The sequence below is a fragment of the Cryphonectria parasitica genome (assembly GCF_011745365.1).
Source record: "Cryphonectria parasitica EP155 unplaced genomic scaffold M406scaffold_3, whole genome shotgun sequence".
Lineage (NCBI taxonomy): Eukaryota > Fungi > Ascomycota > Sordariomycetes > Diaporthales > Cryphonectriaceae > Cryphonectria > Cryphonectria parasitica.
The window spans coordinates 2,336,522-2,351,867 of record NW_024468911.1 but is presented as its reverse complement, the minus strand read 5'-3'; the positions used below and the strand labels follow the sequence as shown (position 1 = coordinate 2,351,867).

The 15,346-nt window shown below is 53.7% G+C and overlaps 4 protein-coding genes across 4 annotated transcripts; 2 read left to right on the top strand and 2 right to left on the bottom strand.

Moving 5' to 3' along the window:
- Window positions 1-1,146: 1,146 nt before the first annotated feature.
- Window positions 1,147-2,867, top strand: M406DRAFT_288334 (short-chain specific acyl-CoA dehydrogenase mitochondrial precursor; the record flags this gene model as incomplete). The annotated part of the gene is made up of 3 exons (XM_040918788.1): window positions 1,147-2,081; window positions 2,213-2,600; window positions 2,737-2,867. The coding sequence occupies exons 1-3, from the start codon at window positions 1,269-1,271 to the stop codon at window positions 2,865-2,867; spliced, it is 1,332 nt and encodes a 443-aa protein (XP_040778300.1). The 5' UTR covers window positions 1,147-1,268.
- Window positions 2,868-3,523: 656 nt separating this feature from the next.
- M406DRAFT_101949 (uncharacterized protein) lies at window positions 3,524-4,599 on the bottom strand. The gene has a single exon (XM_040914977.1). It carries the CDS (start codon window positions 3,989-3,991, stop codon window positions 3,725-3,727), a length of 267 nt encoding a protein of 88 aa, XP_040778299.1. The 5' UTR covers window positions 3,992-4,599; the 3' UTR covers window positions 3,524-3,724.
- Window positions 4,600-5,257: 658 nt separating this feature from the next.
- M406DRAFT_321541 (uncharacterized protein) lies at window positions 5,258-6,644 on the top strand. Its single transcript, XM_040919523.1, has 3 exons — window positions 5,258-5,419; window positions 5,634-5,843; window positions 6,090-6,644. Exons 2-3 carry the CDS (start codon window positions 5,698-5,700, stop codon window positions 6,283-6,285), a joined length of 342 nt encoding a protein of 113 aa, XP_040778298.1. The 5' UTR covers window positions 5,258-5,419; window positions 5,634-5,697; the 3' UTR covers window positions 6,286-6,644.
- A 1,065-nt stretch (window positions 6,645-7,709) lies between these two features.
- On the bottom strand, window positions 7,710-10,659 carry M406DRAFT_328420 (uncharacterized protein; the record flags this gene model as incomplete). Its single annotated transcript, XM_040920328.1, has 3 exons — window positions 7,710-9,387; window positions 9,481-9,633; window positions 10,346-10,659. 3 exons carry the CDS (start codon window positions 10,657-10,659, stop codon window positions 7,710-7,712), a joined length of 2,145 nt encoding a protein of 714 aa, XP_040778297.1.
- Window positions 10,660-15,346: the final 4,687 nt, after the last annotated feature.

Below are 15,346 nucleotides of genomic sequence, written 5' to 3'. Positions count from 1 at the left end.
GGAGCTGTGGGCCCAGGGTGTGAAGAGGCCCTTTCATGGGACCTTGACGCCCGACAACCAGACCGGAACGGAAAGCGGAGGGCCAAATATTCGAAACAAACATCTTATCGTTGGAGGCTACACGGGAACATCAGTAGATGATGCCGGTGTGCCTGCATCTCCGGCGTCATTTGAGACGGCGCATGAGTACCTTGCACCGAACAGCGCGGTTAATGGCTCCAAGCAGCTTACAAGTCCGGCTGCGACAACGACGCCGGCACAAGCTACGACACCCACCAGGCGGAGCACCGATCCTGCCAGCAGAAAGCCACAGACGTCAGAGAGTGTGTCAGATCCATCCTCCTCCTCTTTTGCTAAGCACCGTGGGAAACGGGAACGAGTCAAAGAGTCTATTCGCAAAGTGCGATCCTCATTGTCGTCGGGTCTATCGAAACGCAGCAGCAGTTCTGCTCGTTCTGATGTCGGCTCTCAGGCTTGGAGTGGAGCTCAGAAGAGGTAGAGTGGTCTCCTTAATAACAATGGGGATTCTTATGAACATATTCATAAGGTCATCAGGGATTCAATACTAGTGTAAGCGCTTCCTGCATTTATGACTGTTCTTAGACCCTTAGCACTAGACATAAGTAATAAGGGGGAATGCAGCCCAGAATGAAGTCATACAAATCTGGATCGGAATAGATGACGGATTTCTTGAAAGACTGCGGAGCATTGATAGCACAAATCGTATGCTTTTAGATGAAGGACATGAAAAGTATGATCATCCATGAAGGCACCGTCTGCCTGCGCAGAGCCTCGGGAAAAACTCATACAACGGTGTGTTTCTGCCCCTACAAACCCAATTGCGCTTCCTATTGTCTGAATTTGTGACAAGCTTGGACACCATGTACAACAATTCGCACTCAAATGTTAAAGGTTTATTGAGTTTACACAATATTCCAATAATGATACTCAATGCCCTTTGTATTTCAAGTGCCCTTTTTATTTCAAGATGTAGTCAACTGCTCAGCCGAGATGATTGATCGACCCGTAAGACCTCGGCACAATTGCCCCGCAAGTATCCCGTCCGACGCCTTTGAACGCCTCCTTACGTTATGTTATACACACAGTATCCAGAAGCACCCTTTAGACCCTTTTCACACACTTCATCATCATTCTCCTACTACGCGCCCACAACAGCTGTTTTCTAGCCTTGCTCTGATTGCAGAGAACATAACATAACTCAGAAACATTGATTTTTACACAGACACGCACCCACGCACCACAACGCCATGGCAGACAACACCAGCGCCCCAGTCCCCTTCTCAGAACCGCCCTGGCTCATGGGCCTACCCAGCCCGATCTTCAAGCCAACCCACGTCCACTGGCAGCGCACCATCCGCGCCTTCATCGACGAGCACCTCACCCCGCACGCCATAGAATGGGACAAGGCCGGCCTCGTCCCGGACCACGTCTTCGAGACCTTTGCGCGCGCCAACATGCTCCTCCCGGCCCTCGCGCCGCCTCTCCCCGCCGACTGGCTGCACAGGCTCGGCATCCACGAGCTCCCAGGCGGGCTCAAGGTCGAGGACTACGACTACCTGCACGGCCTCATCTTCTGCGACGAGATGAACCGGTGCGGGCTCGTCGGGCCGGGCGCAAGCCTGACGACTGGCATGGCGTTTGGCGTCCCGCCCCTCATCAAGTTTGGCAGCCCGCAGCTGCAGGAGCGGTTTCTCCCCGAGCTGCTCACGGGGAAGAAGCGCAGCTGTATCGCCATCACGGAGCCGGATGCGGGGTCTGATGTCGCGGGGATCACGACGACGGCGACCAAGACGGAGGGGGGGGAATCGTTTGTCGTGAATGGGACCAAGAAGTGGATCACGAATGGGATCTGGACGGATTATGCTACCATGGCTGTGCGGACGGGCGAGGAAGGGTCCGGGCCAAAGGGCCTTTCGCTGCTCGTGGTGCCGCTCAAGAACTACCCTGGCGTGCGGATGAGGAGGTTAAAGGTTGGGGGGCAGGTCTCGGCTGGGACGACGTATATCGAGCTTGACAATGTAGAGGTTCCTGCCGGTAACCTCATCGGCGAAGAGGGCATGGTAAGTAAGAAAGTGGTTGTTCCCTCCAATTTGCTTCTTCCTCCTTCTTCTCTTCTACTTTTTGCGCTCATTGTTTCTAAAACCCATCAGAGCATTGCAAGCATTCACTGACGAAACGAATAATCACACAGGGCATGAAGTACATCATGACAAACTTCAACCACGAAAGGCTCACCATCGCCGTCGGTGCTACCCGCCAGGCCCGAGTGGCCCTGTCCTCGGCCTTCGAGTATGTGCTGAAGCGTGAAGCCTTTGGCCGTCCGCTCATGGACCAGCCTGTTGTCCGGCACAGGTTGGCAAAGGCAGGGGCACTGCTCGAGTCCCAGTGGGCGTGGGTCGAGCAATTTGCCTACCAGCTCACGCAGATGAAGAAAGAAGACAGCGATATTGCCCTGGGCGGGCTGACGGGTCTTCTGAAGGCCAACTCGGGTATGGTCTTGAAAGAATGTGCGGATACGGCGGTTTTGCTGTTTGGTGGAAATGGATTCACGACGAGTGGACAGGGAGAGCTGATAGAAAGTGAGTCTTCTTCTTCTTCTTCTTCTTCTTCTTCTTATTGCTGTTGTTGTTGTTGTTGTCATTTTTCTACATTTTTCTAATTACCTTCTCGTCTGGGTGTTCATACCTTTTGCTGACCGTAACACTCTATGAACAGTGCTCTGGAGAGAGGTTCCGGGCATCAGGATCCCTGGTGGCTCGGAGGATGTTCTCCTGGATCTCGCAATCCGACAACTTGTCAAGCTATACAAGGCAAAGACGGCAGCAATAAGGATAACCAAACTCTAAGGCTTAGCAGCTTGAAATAGCACAGCTACAATGTGCCTGATTTGTGAATTGAATGAGTTTTGGAGGGAAGGCGGGAGTTCTCTCGAATTTCCATTTTCGTCATCCATTCTGCCTGGCTACTTGAAGCGATCGTAATTGACCAAACTAAACACAATATATATGTATATTATAATTCAGTTTCTTACTTTATTTGATCACGTAAACATGATCCAGATCCAGCCACCTTCATCTTTCTCCTTTCAAGATCTCACCTACTTTCTTTGGTGTTATGCATAAGCTATGACTTTCCCGGCAAGGAACCAGACTCACGAGCATTCAGCCCATCAGCCAGACCACAGCCGTGGTGGATAGGTACCACTCTACACACTCATAACATCACGCAAAAAATAGTCATAACGGGTAGCCTAGTGAGCGTATCAGGTTTGCATTTGTATGCTATGCAAACAGTCTACGTGAAAATGGTGAGTTGAGGGGATTGAAGACCTCAAGAGTTGTATTGGATCATCCACTGTCATTGTAGCAATGTGCACCACGCCAAACATGGGCAGTATTGAGCTTCGATACATACTGAATTGATTCAATGTCCGCCTCCTAAATCACCGAAGACAACGCGCCCCAAACAAGAAAAGAAATAACGGGGTTCAATAATAATCATTGCAAACAAGGAATGTTAATCAATGGAGCTGTATTACTGACCTCGAAGCCTCTCATAATACCATTAATTCATAGTGGCAAGGACGATGAACAGCGGTACGAATACGAACCCAGTGCTGAGCGACAATGTATGTACTTACCTGAAAAGATGGCGCAGTGGGTGGAACCTGACCTGACCATGTAGGCGTACTGCGTCCTTCTCCTCAAAATGACAGACGGAGAATAGAACAGAAAACAAGCAAGAAGCCATGTGACACACTGCTCCAGGCTGCCGAGTGATCCATAGCATGCCCCTTGGCAGACCGAAGAGTGGCCTCAGGCGACAAGGAGAGCCTGTCCTGGCAGTGACAGCGCCGCCGAGCCTGAAGAAGAAAGGATCGCAGGAGAAACCAGCCGCTCGAGCTTCCTCTTCTGTATGAAATCTCCGCCTCTTGACTCTTGCTGCAGCGCGCACTCTTTCCGATTTCCATGTTCCAGTGGACCGACTAAAGACCACACAAAAGGACGTGACCTTTTGTATCCCTCTCCCACTGCGTTCTCCATCCAGATTGGCACAATGAATTCAGCTCATTTTCTCATTTACCCAGATTCAAATGTTGTTTGGCCCGGCGGCATTCGAAATCTTAAAGAGCACGTCTCTCTGGAGCATTCTTGTAATTCGTTGGTCGGACGTGTTTCAGTGGGTTCGCCCCTTCAGTAGCTTCTTGGCTCTTGTTCTGCTGGTGGCCTGTCTTCGACAACTTACTGCAGTTGTTTCGAGTGTGGGTGAGAAGAGTGGATCGTGGGAAGCCTAGCCGACGATGGCGCTGGCTGGGCCCCATCGCATCCGACTCCCGCGGTCTGGGGAAGCGGGGAAAGGGACCCGATCCACTGCTCGTACTATGCTTTACTATGGGTTAACTTGTTTGCTTGTCAGCCGGAAAAGGCAAAGGGGGAGGCCAATTTTTGCCACCGTCGTGAAATTGATGATCAGAGCACAAGGGTTCTTGGTTCCATTTGCCGACAGAAGTGGAGTTGGGCGATGTGGATATAATAATGTTGATTGTCGTTGAACGACATCTACAACGACGGCGACGAGGTTGGAGATTGGAGGTTGGGAGAGGGGCAGAAGACGAAAAGACTGGAAAGAAAAAGGAAAAGAAGGTGCAGACAGGATCAGTCAACCACTTGAAATGCGACACGGTCAGTGCTCCCCTAGCACCCTCCCCCTCTTTCCTCGCCCCTCCTTTTTCCTGCATTGGCATGCATTAATACTACTATGGGTACACATCATCGCTCAGGCATCATCAATCAGTCAGGCCATCCGGATCAAGCAACGCACCATAAACGCGGCTGGCATGGTCTGACGGCGCAGCGCATCATCCAACCCCGGCTGGGTTCTGACGTCGTAATGTCTCAGTGTGTGATTGGGCGACAAAAGGAGCCAGGAGCCCAGCTCCCCCGCTTCTTGCTCCTGCTGTCCAGGTGCCGTCTGGGGAAACGACAGGCATTGGGTGGAAGGGTTGGAGGGACAGCGCCAGGGGGTAGAGGGGAACGAGAGGGACACTGGAGCAGTGAGGGGAAGATACCTCCATTGCCTGGATGGAATGGGCTGAGAAGTAAGTACCAATAGACTATTACAAAGTACAGTTCATGGTATATAGCACTTCATTGGGGGTTTCATCAGTCCTCCGCAATAAGAAGCAGGACGGGCACCCCTCCTCGTCCTTTTCTTTGTCAAGATTTCCTTTCCAAACCAATTCGTTTCTTCCTACACATTATTCCCTCTGTGATCATAGACTCTAGAAGGAAAGAGAAAGAATAGGATCAGACAGGGAGAGTAAAAAGAGATAGATTTCATTACTGTACCTCTTTCTTACTCTTACTGCTCACATACCAAATCCTCTCAACGTTACCAGGTAAGTCAATCAAACCATGAGTACCACCGTCCCTCATACGCAGCCTGCTTCCTCGCCCCCCCCCCCCCCCTTCCCACATACGTGGTAAGACTGTTCCCCTCCCTCTCGTCTCTCCCCTTACTCCTCCCCTGTCCTTCCATAGCACACACACACATATACCACCTCTCCAATCAACAGACTCCTCACTCGATTCTAACAAACACTTCTTAACTAGTTCCAAGAGAACATCCACCACCAAAGTCTCAATCTCAATCTTCTTCAATTTACAATCCAACAACATGCCCGTCAGAATTCCCAAGGCCCGCTCCTCTGAGCTCCTCACCTTTGGCGTCGGTGGTCTCGCCGCCTTTGCTCCCTTCTACATGATGCTGCCCGGCGCCAGTGAGAGGGTCGCATCTCAGACGGCCAGATGGGCACCAAGATGGTAAGTCGATGCCACAACGACATGTGCATCAGTCAACAATTCTACATCTTCGTCTCGTTTTCCCCCCAAAGACCACATCGAATTTCCTAACTATACCAATTACCTACCTAACCAACTACCAACCCCGTATTATATTCTCCTTGTAACAATTCACCTGCCGACTTCCATCATCCCCCTCTGGCGTCCTCATTCCCCTTCCTTTCTAACAAGATACAGAAGCTAATTATATTCTTTCTAAACTTACAGGGAACGCAACATCAACTACTTCACCAACCCCGTCGAGCGAGGCACCCAGTTCATCGCCCCCACCGTCGAGCGCAACGTCAAGCGCATCGACGATAAGCTGCCCCTCGAGCGCGTTGCCCGCGGCGTCGACAGGCGCATCAAGAAGGGCATTGACCGTGTCGGCGCCGCTGGGTCATCCTGGCCTAAGAGGTCGTAAGGGAAGAAAGGGGGTTGTGAGTCTACATTACGAAATGGGAAAGGGACACGCAGAGAGAGAGAATGTATAGGATGGTTTTGCTTGGGTGGTTGTAGTCTCTCATTTGTTTGTGGAGGGCAAGGGATTGGAGACAATGGATGGTTCTGAGTGAGTGAAGGTCTTGACTCACTTGAGACCCTCCCTCGATGGTCTGCTGGCACTCATTTTGCTTGATTTGGAATTATGGCGTTTGATTTGGTCTGGCATTCGGGTCATCCATCTCATGTCAACAAACGAACCCCGAGGCGTGAGGTCTCGTGGGTCTCTCACACATATAACCTACATAACGGCATCGAATTGAATCACTTTACTTACTACACATGTTCGTTGTCAACATCCTTATCCTCTCCACAACTTTTGACGTGATGCATTGTATCAAGACGTTTTCTCATACAAGATGCTTCCCGCCCCCCCTATCTGACAGCACTCTGAAGTCTGTCTCGATCGAATACGCCGCCAAGTGCGTGCGACTCAAATATTTCACTGATCCTTTGACAGATAGGCAGCACAGACACAAAACTCATCAAGACGACAAGTGGAACGAAGCATCTCAATTAAGAAAGCAAGACCATCAAACAGGCCACACTGTGTTAGATTTATTACGTCTCTCCATCAGAAGAGTCCTCTTGGTGAAAGGCCCCAAAAACGTTGTCCCCTATCTTCCCCTCTTGGGTAAAATGGCTGTATGAGAGGTCTGGTAATATCAAACCCCAGAACCCACCATAAGCTGGAAGTAATGTACAAGCAGTAAGTGACAACGGCCGACCTCCGAAAAGTACAAGCACATATTGTGCAGAACCATCCTCTCCACTCCAGCCTTGAGGGGTCTGGGTAGCGGGATGATCAAAGAAACACCAGACACCAAAGCCGTCCACGGTCTGTCTTCAACAGCAAATAAACAACCCCCACCAAAAAAAAAAAACAACAAAGAAAAAAAAACAAGACGATGGAAAACCACTGTTCGCGGTGTCAGGGCGCCCACCGCACGCCCAGGAAACGCCGTCAGATCAAGGCGTAGATGAGGCACAGCGTGTACCAGCGCAACAAGATTTCAAGGGAGGACAAGCCGTCGAGTTTTATCTCTCTCCACATTTAAGCAAGGACAAGAATGAAAAAGAGAAAGACAAGAAAAAAAAAGAAGAAAACAAAACGATGTAAAAGGTGTCGACCCAGGCTGAAAGCCGACGCGCAACCATTAAACACCATCATCTGTATGCACCAGAAAGATGGTTCATGTTCTCGGCCTGAGACAAATGATACAAATAAGGCCTTGAGCATGATATCGCTGTGGCCTTACCCGGGAGTAGGCGCGCTGCGAGGGCCATCAACGACAAAGAGGAAGCTTTGAGACTAGGCCGCAAGCGGAAGGCGAAAGGGGGCGAGACTCACACGCCACCTCCCATGAAAGCGGCCAGGTCATCAAGCTCGAGCAGCTGACGCTCAAAGGCCGCGCACAGCTCGGTCGGTGTCATGTCCACCGAGTTACCGCCGTCCTTGGGCGGCACCGAGCCGGATACACCGCCAGCGTTGGACCCGTTAGATGCAGGCGCCGGAGACTCGGCCTTAACGTCCTGCGGACCTGCTGCGGGAGGTGAACCGTTGGCTGGAGTAGAGTGACCAGCTGAGCCGCCATTGATCGTGGTCACGCCAGTCCGGCGAGGCAGAGGGGGCTCACTGCTGCGACTGTCCATGGGAGCAGCAGGGACAGCCTGAGGGGTGCCCTGCCGAGCGCCCTCCGCGGATGGCTGCGAAGCCGACTGGGGCTGGCCCTCGGGCTGAGGCGCACCCTGCTGGGCCCCGTGCTGCTCGTAGTCCATTGAGTCATTCTGGGTGTCGGCCTGGCTCATCCGCTCGTCCTTGGCCGAAGGCGACCGCTGGATCTGCATGCGGGCATCCTCGCTGGTCTGCTCGCCGTCCTCGGTAATGCTGCTGTCCTGCAGGACGCGGCTCATGACGCTGAGATGGCGGTGCCAGGGAACAACCAGGTGCCAGGAATCGGCGCCCTCCTTCATGAGGCGGAGACACTTGTCAACCATGGTGTGGATGGTGTCATGGGTGTGGGGCGGCGAGAGGCCCTTCAGGGCGAGGTAAGCGACGGTAGAGCCGGCGGTGAAACCAGAGAACAGCATAAAGATGGGCAGGCAGCAGACCATGGAGGGCTCGGTTGACCGCTGGAGGGCGATCAGCATGGTGATGATGCTGTGGGAGGACTCGAGGATGCGCTCGACGGTCTGCATCTGGCTCTGGGCGGACATGCGCCAGGCCTCCATGCTGAAGTTCTCAGCGGTCACGACCTGCAGGATGCGGCGCCTGTTGATGAAGATGGTGGCACAGTGGAGCAACATGTGGATCATGGCAAAGGTCAGGCCGCTGCCCATGGTGATGTGCAGGTCCATCTGGCCCTGACGCTCGGCAAAGTGGTGTGGAAGGTTGGCGCGGACCTGCGAGACCTTGGCCTCGAGGATCTGGCACTGCTCCTCTCTGAAGGTGTCGAGCGTGGTGGTGGTCATCATCTCGACGACCATGCGCCAGGCCTCAGTAGCGAGGACGATGTGGCCAAACTCGCCGATAGGGGCGGTCATGCTCAGGCTGGGGCAGCCGGGCGGCGGGTTCCCATCGAGGGTGCGGACAGAGACGGGGTTTCCAAAGTTGAAGTTCATATCCTCACAGGGAAGAGCCACATCCTTGACGTCCAGCTTTGACAGGGCCGGGTAGCGGCCCGGGCTGCTGGTAAGGAAGCAGTCCAGGATATAGATGAGCCAGAGGGTGCGGCGGAAAGACTCTTCCTGCAGGAAGTGGTCTGGGTCATTGTGGTGACGACTGACATGGACGACACGGTACATCTGGGCCATGCGCGCAGCCTGGCCGAGGTAGATGTAGGCACGAACGGCGCTCCGAGAACCCCACTCGTGAATCACCATCAGGCAGAGGGCCTGAATGTCGGCAAGAGTCGGGTGATCTAGAGACAGCCAGATGTAGTTGCTGGCCTTGAGACCGAAGTGCTCGGCGGCCTGGGGAGACCCCGAGTTACGTCCATAGCGCTGGATGATCATTGGGGAGTGTCTGAGAGAAGAAGGACAGGCCAGGTCAGCATACAAGGTCCAGGCATGAGCGAGCAGGTGTAAGGAAGGACCTGTATGTGAATGAGAGACTCACCTTGCGGCAGTGCACAAGAGGGCGTTGACCATGACACTATCAACACCGTTGTTTCTGAGCTGCTGGATAAAGGACGGCTTGTGGAAGGCGACACAGGCGGGCATGACCTTGTTGATGACACGCTCGCACTGCTCCAGCATCTCTGGACCGAGCCTTTATAAGGAAGTAGGTTGTTAGCCATGACGACGTCTTGAGGGATTTCAGTAGATAAAATCAGCTCATTTCAAGGAAGGGAACTGCAATGATAACGACAAGGTGGATCTTGTGTGTGAGTGTGTGTGAATAGAGTTTTGTTGGTGATTATTCTCCCGGATGCGGAGGGCGAGAAAGTGAGGCCAAAGAGACAAAGATAGGGCTGGAGCCGGAAAGCCGACGGGATAACCGGCAGTGGAATTGAAAATGAGAGCGAAGAACAGTGGGGCACAGGGAGATGCACGGAAGGAACGCAGGTCCCGTTTGGTGCTGGGATGGACGGCCACAAGCCCGGAGCGACAAGCGTCGGAGCCTTGGGGGGGGAGGGGGAATGGGGAGGGTTGGGTCCAGGGTGGTCTTTGGGGGGGTGGGACCTCTTTTTCTTGGGGTGGTAAAACCGGAACTAAACGCCGCGCCGAGTGCCTCCCCTGAAATTCCAGAGGGAGAAATGAGATTGAGGAGGGTAGGGCTGCCTCCATCTGGGGTGTTTGTGTGATGCGGTCGGATCCAACTCGAATCTCCTCAACAAAAAGAAAGAAACAGACCAAGAAAAGACCGATAATTGTCTTCTCTCTCCGTCTTGAGGTTGAGAAAGATCTCTTATGTGACCAGGCAAAACAGACAAACAGACAGACAGACAGATACAGATGAACAGAAAGGAACATGAACATACTTCTCGTTGGCAGGCGCAGTGTTGCGCGCGGCCGAGGGCCCCGAGTGAGACTGGGCGTTGCGTTCGGTGTGCGTGCCGGAGGCGTTAGACCTCTCGGTAGGCAGCGCCTCTCGTGATCTCTGGGTGGTTCTGGCCGGAGAGACGCCGTGTCCGCCGTGGCTCATCGACTCGGAGGGCAGATAGCATTCGTGCATGCCCTTTGCGCAGTTCTTGCAGGGCGCGCGCCCGTTCTCGTAGACGCACTTTGTCTTGCCCTTGCGGCAGCGTACACAGGCGCCGCCAGCCCTGAGGGCCGTGGCGCGGACGGCTGACATGTTGGACGTGGATGAGAAGGGAGAAGAAGCCTTCGTGAGGGAGTTTTTGCTTGGCCCGCGAGAGGAAGGTTGTCGGTGATGACGATGTTGCTGCTGTTGACGATGCGGTTGCCGACGTTGTCGTCGTGTGTGGTTCAGTGGATGTGTGTAGATGTGCAAGTAAATGAAGGAGTGCAAGGCAGAGAAGGGAAGAAGAGAGAAAAGAGAAGAAGACAAGGAGGAAAAGAGAGTCGGACGGGGAGGAGAGATGAGGAGAGAGAGGCGTGTGTGTGCGGGCCGGTGGGTGTTCGCTTGTGTGTGGGAGAGAGGAAATGAGAAAGTAGGTGTGAGGGCGAGCGCGTGCGTGGTTCAGCGTTCGGAGACCCGGGGGTCGAAATGCGAAAAGGTCCGGGGCCTGGGGTCCGAATGGGCTGACACCACTGGTCGCGGGCCACTGCGGGTGACACCAGCGGCTCGATCTAGGATGGATGGGTTGGTTTTGGTCTTGGTCTTGGTTTTAGATTTTCCACCCCTCTCTTCATCTAAATTCTTTCCAAAAGGCAGACAGACAGACAGACAAATAGACAAACAAGACAGACCAGAGGCAAGTCTGGAAAGGGTTGTTGTCCAAAGGTGTCAAAAGGCACCCCTTCTTTTTGCTCCGAGACGGCGTAGAACAGGCGTCTGAAAATTCGTTGGTGTAGGAAAAGGGCAGCAAGATGAAAGGCAGGGGAGATGAATGAATCTAATGTGATTGATGTTCTGCAAGAGGAGAGGGGGGTGGAGAAAGGAAAAAGAAGAGAAATTGACGGAGTCATGCAAGGGAAGATGAATTTGGATGGAAGGAGACGGGAGAAGAGCGGAAGAAGAGAGGGGGGGGGGGGAGGGAGTAAGAGAGGGAAGGGGGAAAAGAGGAGGGGAGAGAGAAAGAGGGAGGAAGACGGGGCCGGAGGTGGGATGCTGAGGGTAGCGAGGGTAGCGAGGCCAGTGAGCAGAGCAGAGAGGGTGGCAGCAGGCTCGGGGCCTCTGTTGGGTACGCGGCAGAAGGTACCTGGCCCTGCCGTGACCCTGCCGTACACCCTTAGCTCCACTGTACCCGAGAATGGGGCTGACCTGCTGCCGTGATTTTGTGACTTTTTTCAGTGGCAGCCGTGGCAGCACAGCACAAGGGGGGCCACGCTACGGTGTCCGTTGGCCCCGATCAATCGACGCCTGAGGCACCAAAACCCCGGCCGGAGCGCCGACAGGATTTGCCTCGCCACCCACCCTCCCTTTTCTCCCTGACTCTTTCGCCTTTTGCTACAAGGATCCTCTTTCTCCCGCCTCTCTGTCTACTGATGCAGCCAAAGCGTTCCTTCTTATTTCGGCATATCACAGCTAATTCAGTACTATTTTTTCTTTTCTTTCTGATCGTCATATCTCCATCGAGAACTCAAATCTCATCACTGTCCTTGACCCCTCGTAACCCTCCACGTGCGCCAGGACCAAGCAAATGTATCGGTTGTGACACAATGACACATAGTACATGTCATGTCATGTAATGTCATGTCATGATTAATGTCTGTGGTCGGGTTGGGATGGAAAGGGATGGGTTTGGGGGGGGGGGTGTGAGTTGAGTTGGCCAAGTCGAAGATGGGTTAGAATTGGCGAGGACGACGGGAAGGGGTGGGGGGGGGGGGTGAAAGGCCGGTGGGCGATCTGGGCCACCTGCGTCACCTGGGTCATCCCAGGAAAACCTGGCTGGACAGGAGGTCCCGGAGCAGTTACGGCGCGGGCTGGAGGGGCGAAGGGGACGAGAACCTGGGATGAGTGGCCCGGGTGATCGGTGGTCTGAAGTGCTTTCCTTATTACCTGCCTTGCAAAAGTCTTGTAGTGGTACCAAAGTACTGATACCAATTACGACTGGTAGCACCTACCATAGTACAGTAGCAGTAGTAATAGTAGTAGTAGGGGAAGGAAGGAGGGGGGAGGGCGTTTGGGAAAGAAGAAGGAAGGAGACCGGGACAGAGGAGAAGAGGAAATGGTCCAAGGTCGTTGTCACCATTTCCCACCCACAGCTCTCCCTATCTCTTTTTCTCTCCCTCCTCTCTGTTCCCCTCCGGCTCCACGGAACACGTGCCGTCCCAGCCCCCCCCCCCCAAACTCTTTTCACAAGGGCAAAACAACCATCTCAAATTCAAATCTCCCTCTCGGCTCCGACCTAACCTTGTTTTGTAGAAAAAGACAAGAGAGGAAGGAAAAAAAGGAGGAAAAAAACCAGAGGACAACTTCCAGGTGTGCACAACAGGCCAGAGGAGCGGAAAGAGAGCTGACCTTGTACAACTTGCGCCGTCATGTCGGGGGCGACTTGTATTTTTAGAACCGGAGAACTGCCTTACGCCTCATGTTGCCTGCATCGCCAGCCATTCCTGAATCGAAGAAACACTTAGGACATGAAAGACCCAAAAAGCGTATAAAAATACAATCGAAACAAGAAAGGCCCTGGCTAGGACATGCAGCCCACATCACCCTCCTCCTCAGCTTGATTCGGGTATGATGGCAACACGGGGTAACCGCACTGGTTGGTGTCGGTCCCACTTTGCCTCGTAGTGCAGAAGAGAAAGAAAAGAGAGAGATGCACGCGGCATGCCGGCGGTCCCGGCGCCAAAATCCTCATAGCCTCGGACTTCCACCCACACCTGGGTCCCTCCTGGCTCTGTCTTTATTCAGCTCGCGTCCGCCTGGATTTCTTTCACGCCACCATATTTTGGGCGGTCAAGAGGAGAAGGGGAGAAGGAAAAAGAAAAGGAAAGTGAGGCTGCTGAGCTGATGCTTTATAACCCGACCAGCCGCCCAAACCTTGAGGAATAAAACGTCGGGTGGCGTGAGTCGAACTGGGCTCAGCCGTGAGACGGATACAAGCCCCGGCACCTTCATTTCAGGCAAATCTTGGGGAGGGCTTGCCAGAACTCGGGGGCACAAGCACACGCCCCACACCCCAACACGCATGACCGACGACCCCTTCTGGCCTGTTGCACCCTTCTGTGCACTGCCGTAAATCCGTGGCATAGGACATCGGCCAGCAGCACTGCGATCGATCGCCCTGCTTTGCCTCGGGGCATTCGTACCGTTCCGGCTCTACCGCAAATCTGTTTCGACTGTCTCATCCACGCATCCTGCCGCCCACCTCCGTTCTCTGTGACACACACACGCGTGTGCGCGCACACACACACACACACCACAGGTCCCTGCACCATGCCATGGGACCCCTTTCTTCAGTTCTAACCACAAGTCGCGGGGGTCACCGTGGATTCCGTGGCTAGGAGGCTAAAGGGACCAAGAAAGGATACAGACAAGAGGCGATCAACAATCGTCGCTCGGCTGCGGCTCGGACCAAAGCCTGTAAAAAAAAAGAGACGCCCAGCCAGAAGATGGGGTGTCGTTCCGAATCAGGACCCGACATTCCCTGTTTTTTTCCTTCTCTTTTCTTAATTCTTCTCTGCAGATCATCCAGGGCTATTCAAGGCTACACGGCACACCGTTACGTTCACATGGACAATCTCTCCATGAAAGGACCAAAAAAATGGAAAGAAGGAACGACAAACGAAGAGAAGAAAAGCGGCCAGCCAACACTGACCCTGAATGCGCACGAAAGCGCCTGTCTGAGGTCTTCGTTTTCATTTTGTTTTCGTGCTTGATCCACAGGCCGAGGGAACTCTTGAACAGCAAAGGTTTCTGACGACACCCGGGGGTACAGTCCGGCCCGCTAGCTTCCCCTTCCGGCACGGGACTACACGAGACTACACGAGACGCAGACGTGGCTTGCCCCCCCCCCCTCCCCTTCCTTTCCTTGCAAGCCAGCTGACCCAGTCACTGGCCCGCCAACTTTATGAACCGTCAAGAAAATCCTCCATGGATGCATGGCAGCCAGTTACATGCCTGAACCCCCCCGCCACCTTCTTCAGGATATGGAAGTGTCATGATGTGAGAGGGAGAAAATAAGGGACCGTCCCATTAGAGTCTCTTTCCTCCCCCGCCCACACACCGAATATGCCCCGGTAGGTGTGGAGCCCTGCGCGTGGCCAGGTGCCAAGTTCTTCCGGCTCTCGACAAGGATCAGGGCGACTACGAGGCCGCCTGCCGACCTCTCCACCGCTGTTCTCGTTGGGTCGTGCACTGCCGCGCTGCCCCGTCGACGGCGACATCGGTATTGTCTTTCAATTCGGGAGGAGCAGGAGGTGGGTGGGGGAGGAAGATGAGAGAAGGGGGCTGGGCATTGATGAAAACTCACGCGCGATATCCGCTGTATGGTCTTGCGCCTTAGAGGAAAGCACTCTTGCGTTGTTGTTGCTGTCGCCTGACAATCAACGTTTCAGCCTGGCAGCCTCGCACCAGCATCGCACACAACCTGGTATCGAACCTTTCTTCTTCTTTTCTTCTTCTTATCTTTTCCCTTTTTCTTCTTCTTTTTCCCAAGATCTTCATGTCTCGGGCGGAGCAAATTTGCAAGGCACTGTTGGTGCCATCACCTCGGAAGATTGCAACCTACAAGGTATCACTTGAGTAATCAGACGTCGCGTAGGCGAGAGTACATGGTCGGCCTGACGGCCTGATGAACGCGTCCAGAATATCTCGGGCGCGCAAGTTGCTCCGCAGGGGCCTAACACTTTGCTATGATAGCTATGCCGTACCTTGACGCTTGCAGCCGATGCAACCCCCCACAGCAGCC

What these genes read in the sequence shown, in the direction of transcription:
- M406DRAFT_101949 (XM_040914977.1), bottom strand. Translation starts at nt 3,991, where the DNA reads ATGGAAATCGGAAAGAGTGCGCGCTGCAGCAAGAGTCAAGAGGCGGAG.
- M406DRAFT_321541 (XM_040919523.1), top strand. Translation starts at nt 5,698, where the DNA reads ATGCCCGTCAGAATTCCCAAGGCCCGCTCCTCTGAGCTCCTCACCTTT. An exon ending in GCCAGATGGGCACCAAGATG is followed by an intron (nt 5,844 to 6,089) that starts GTAAGTCGATGC and finishes CTAAACTTACAG; the next exon opens with GGAACGCAACATCAACTACT.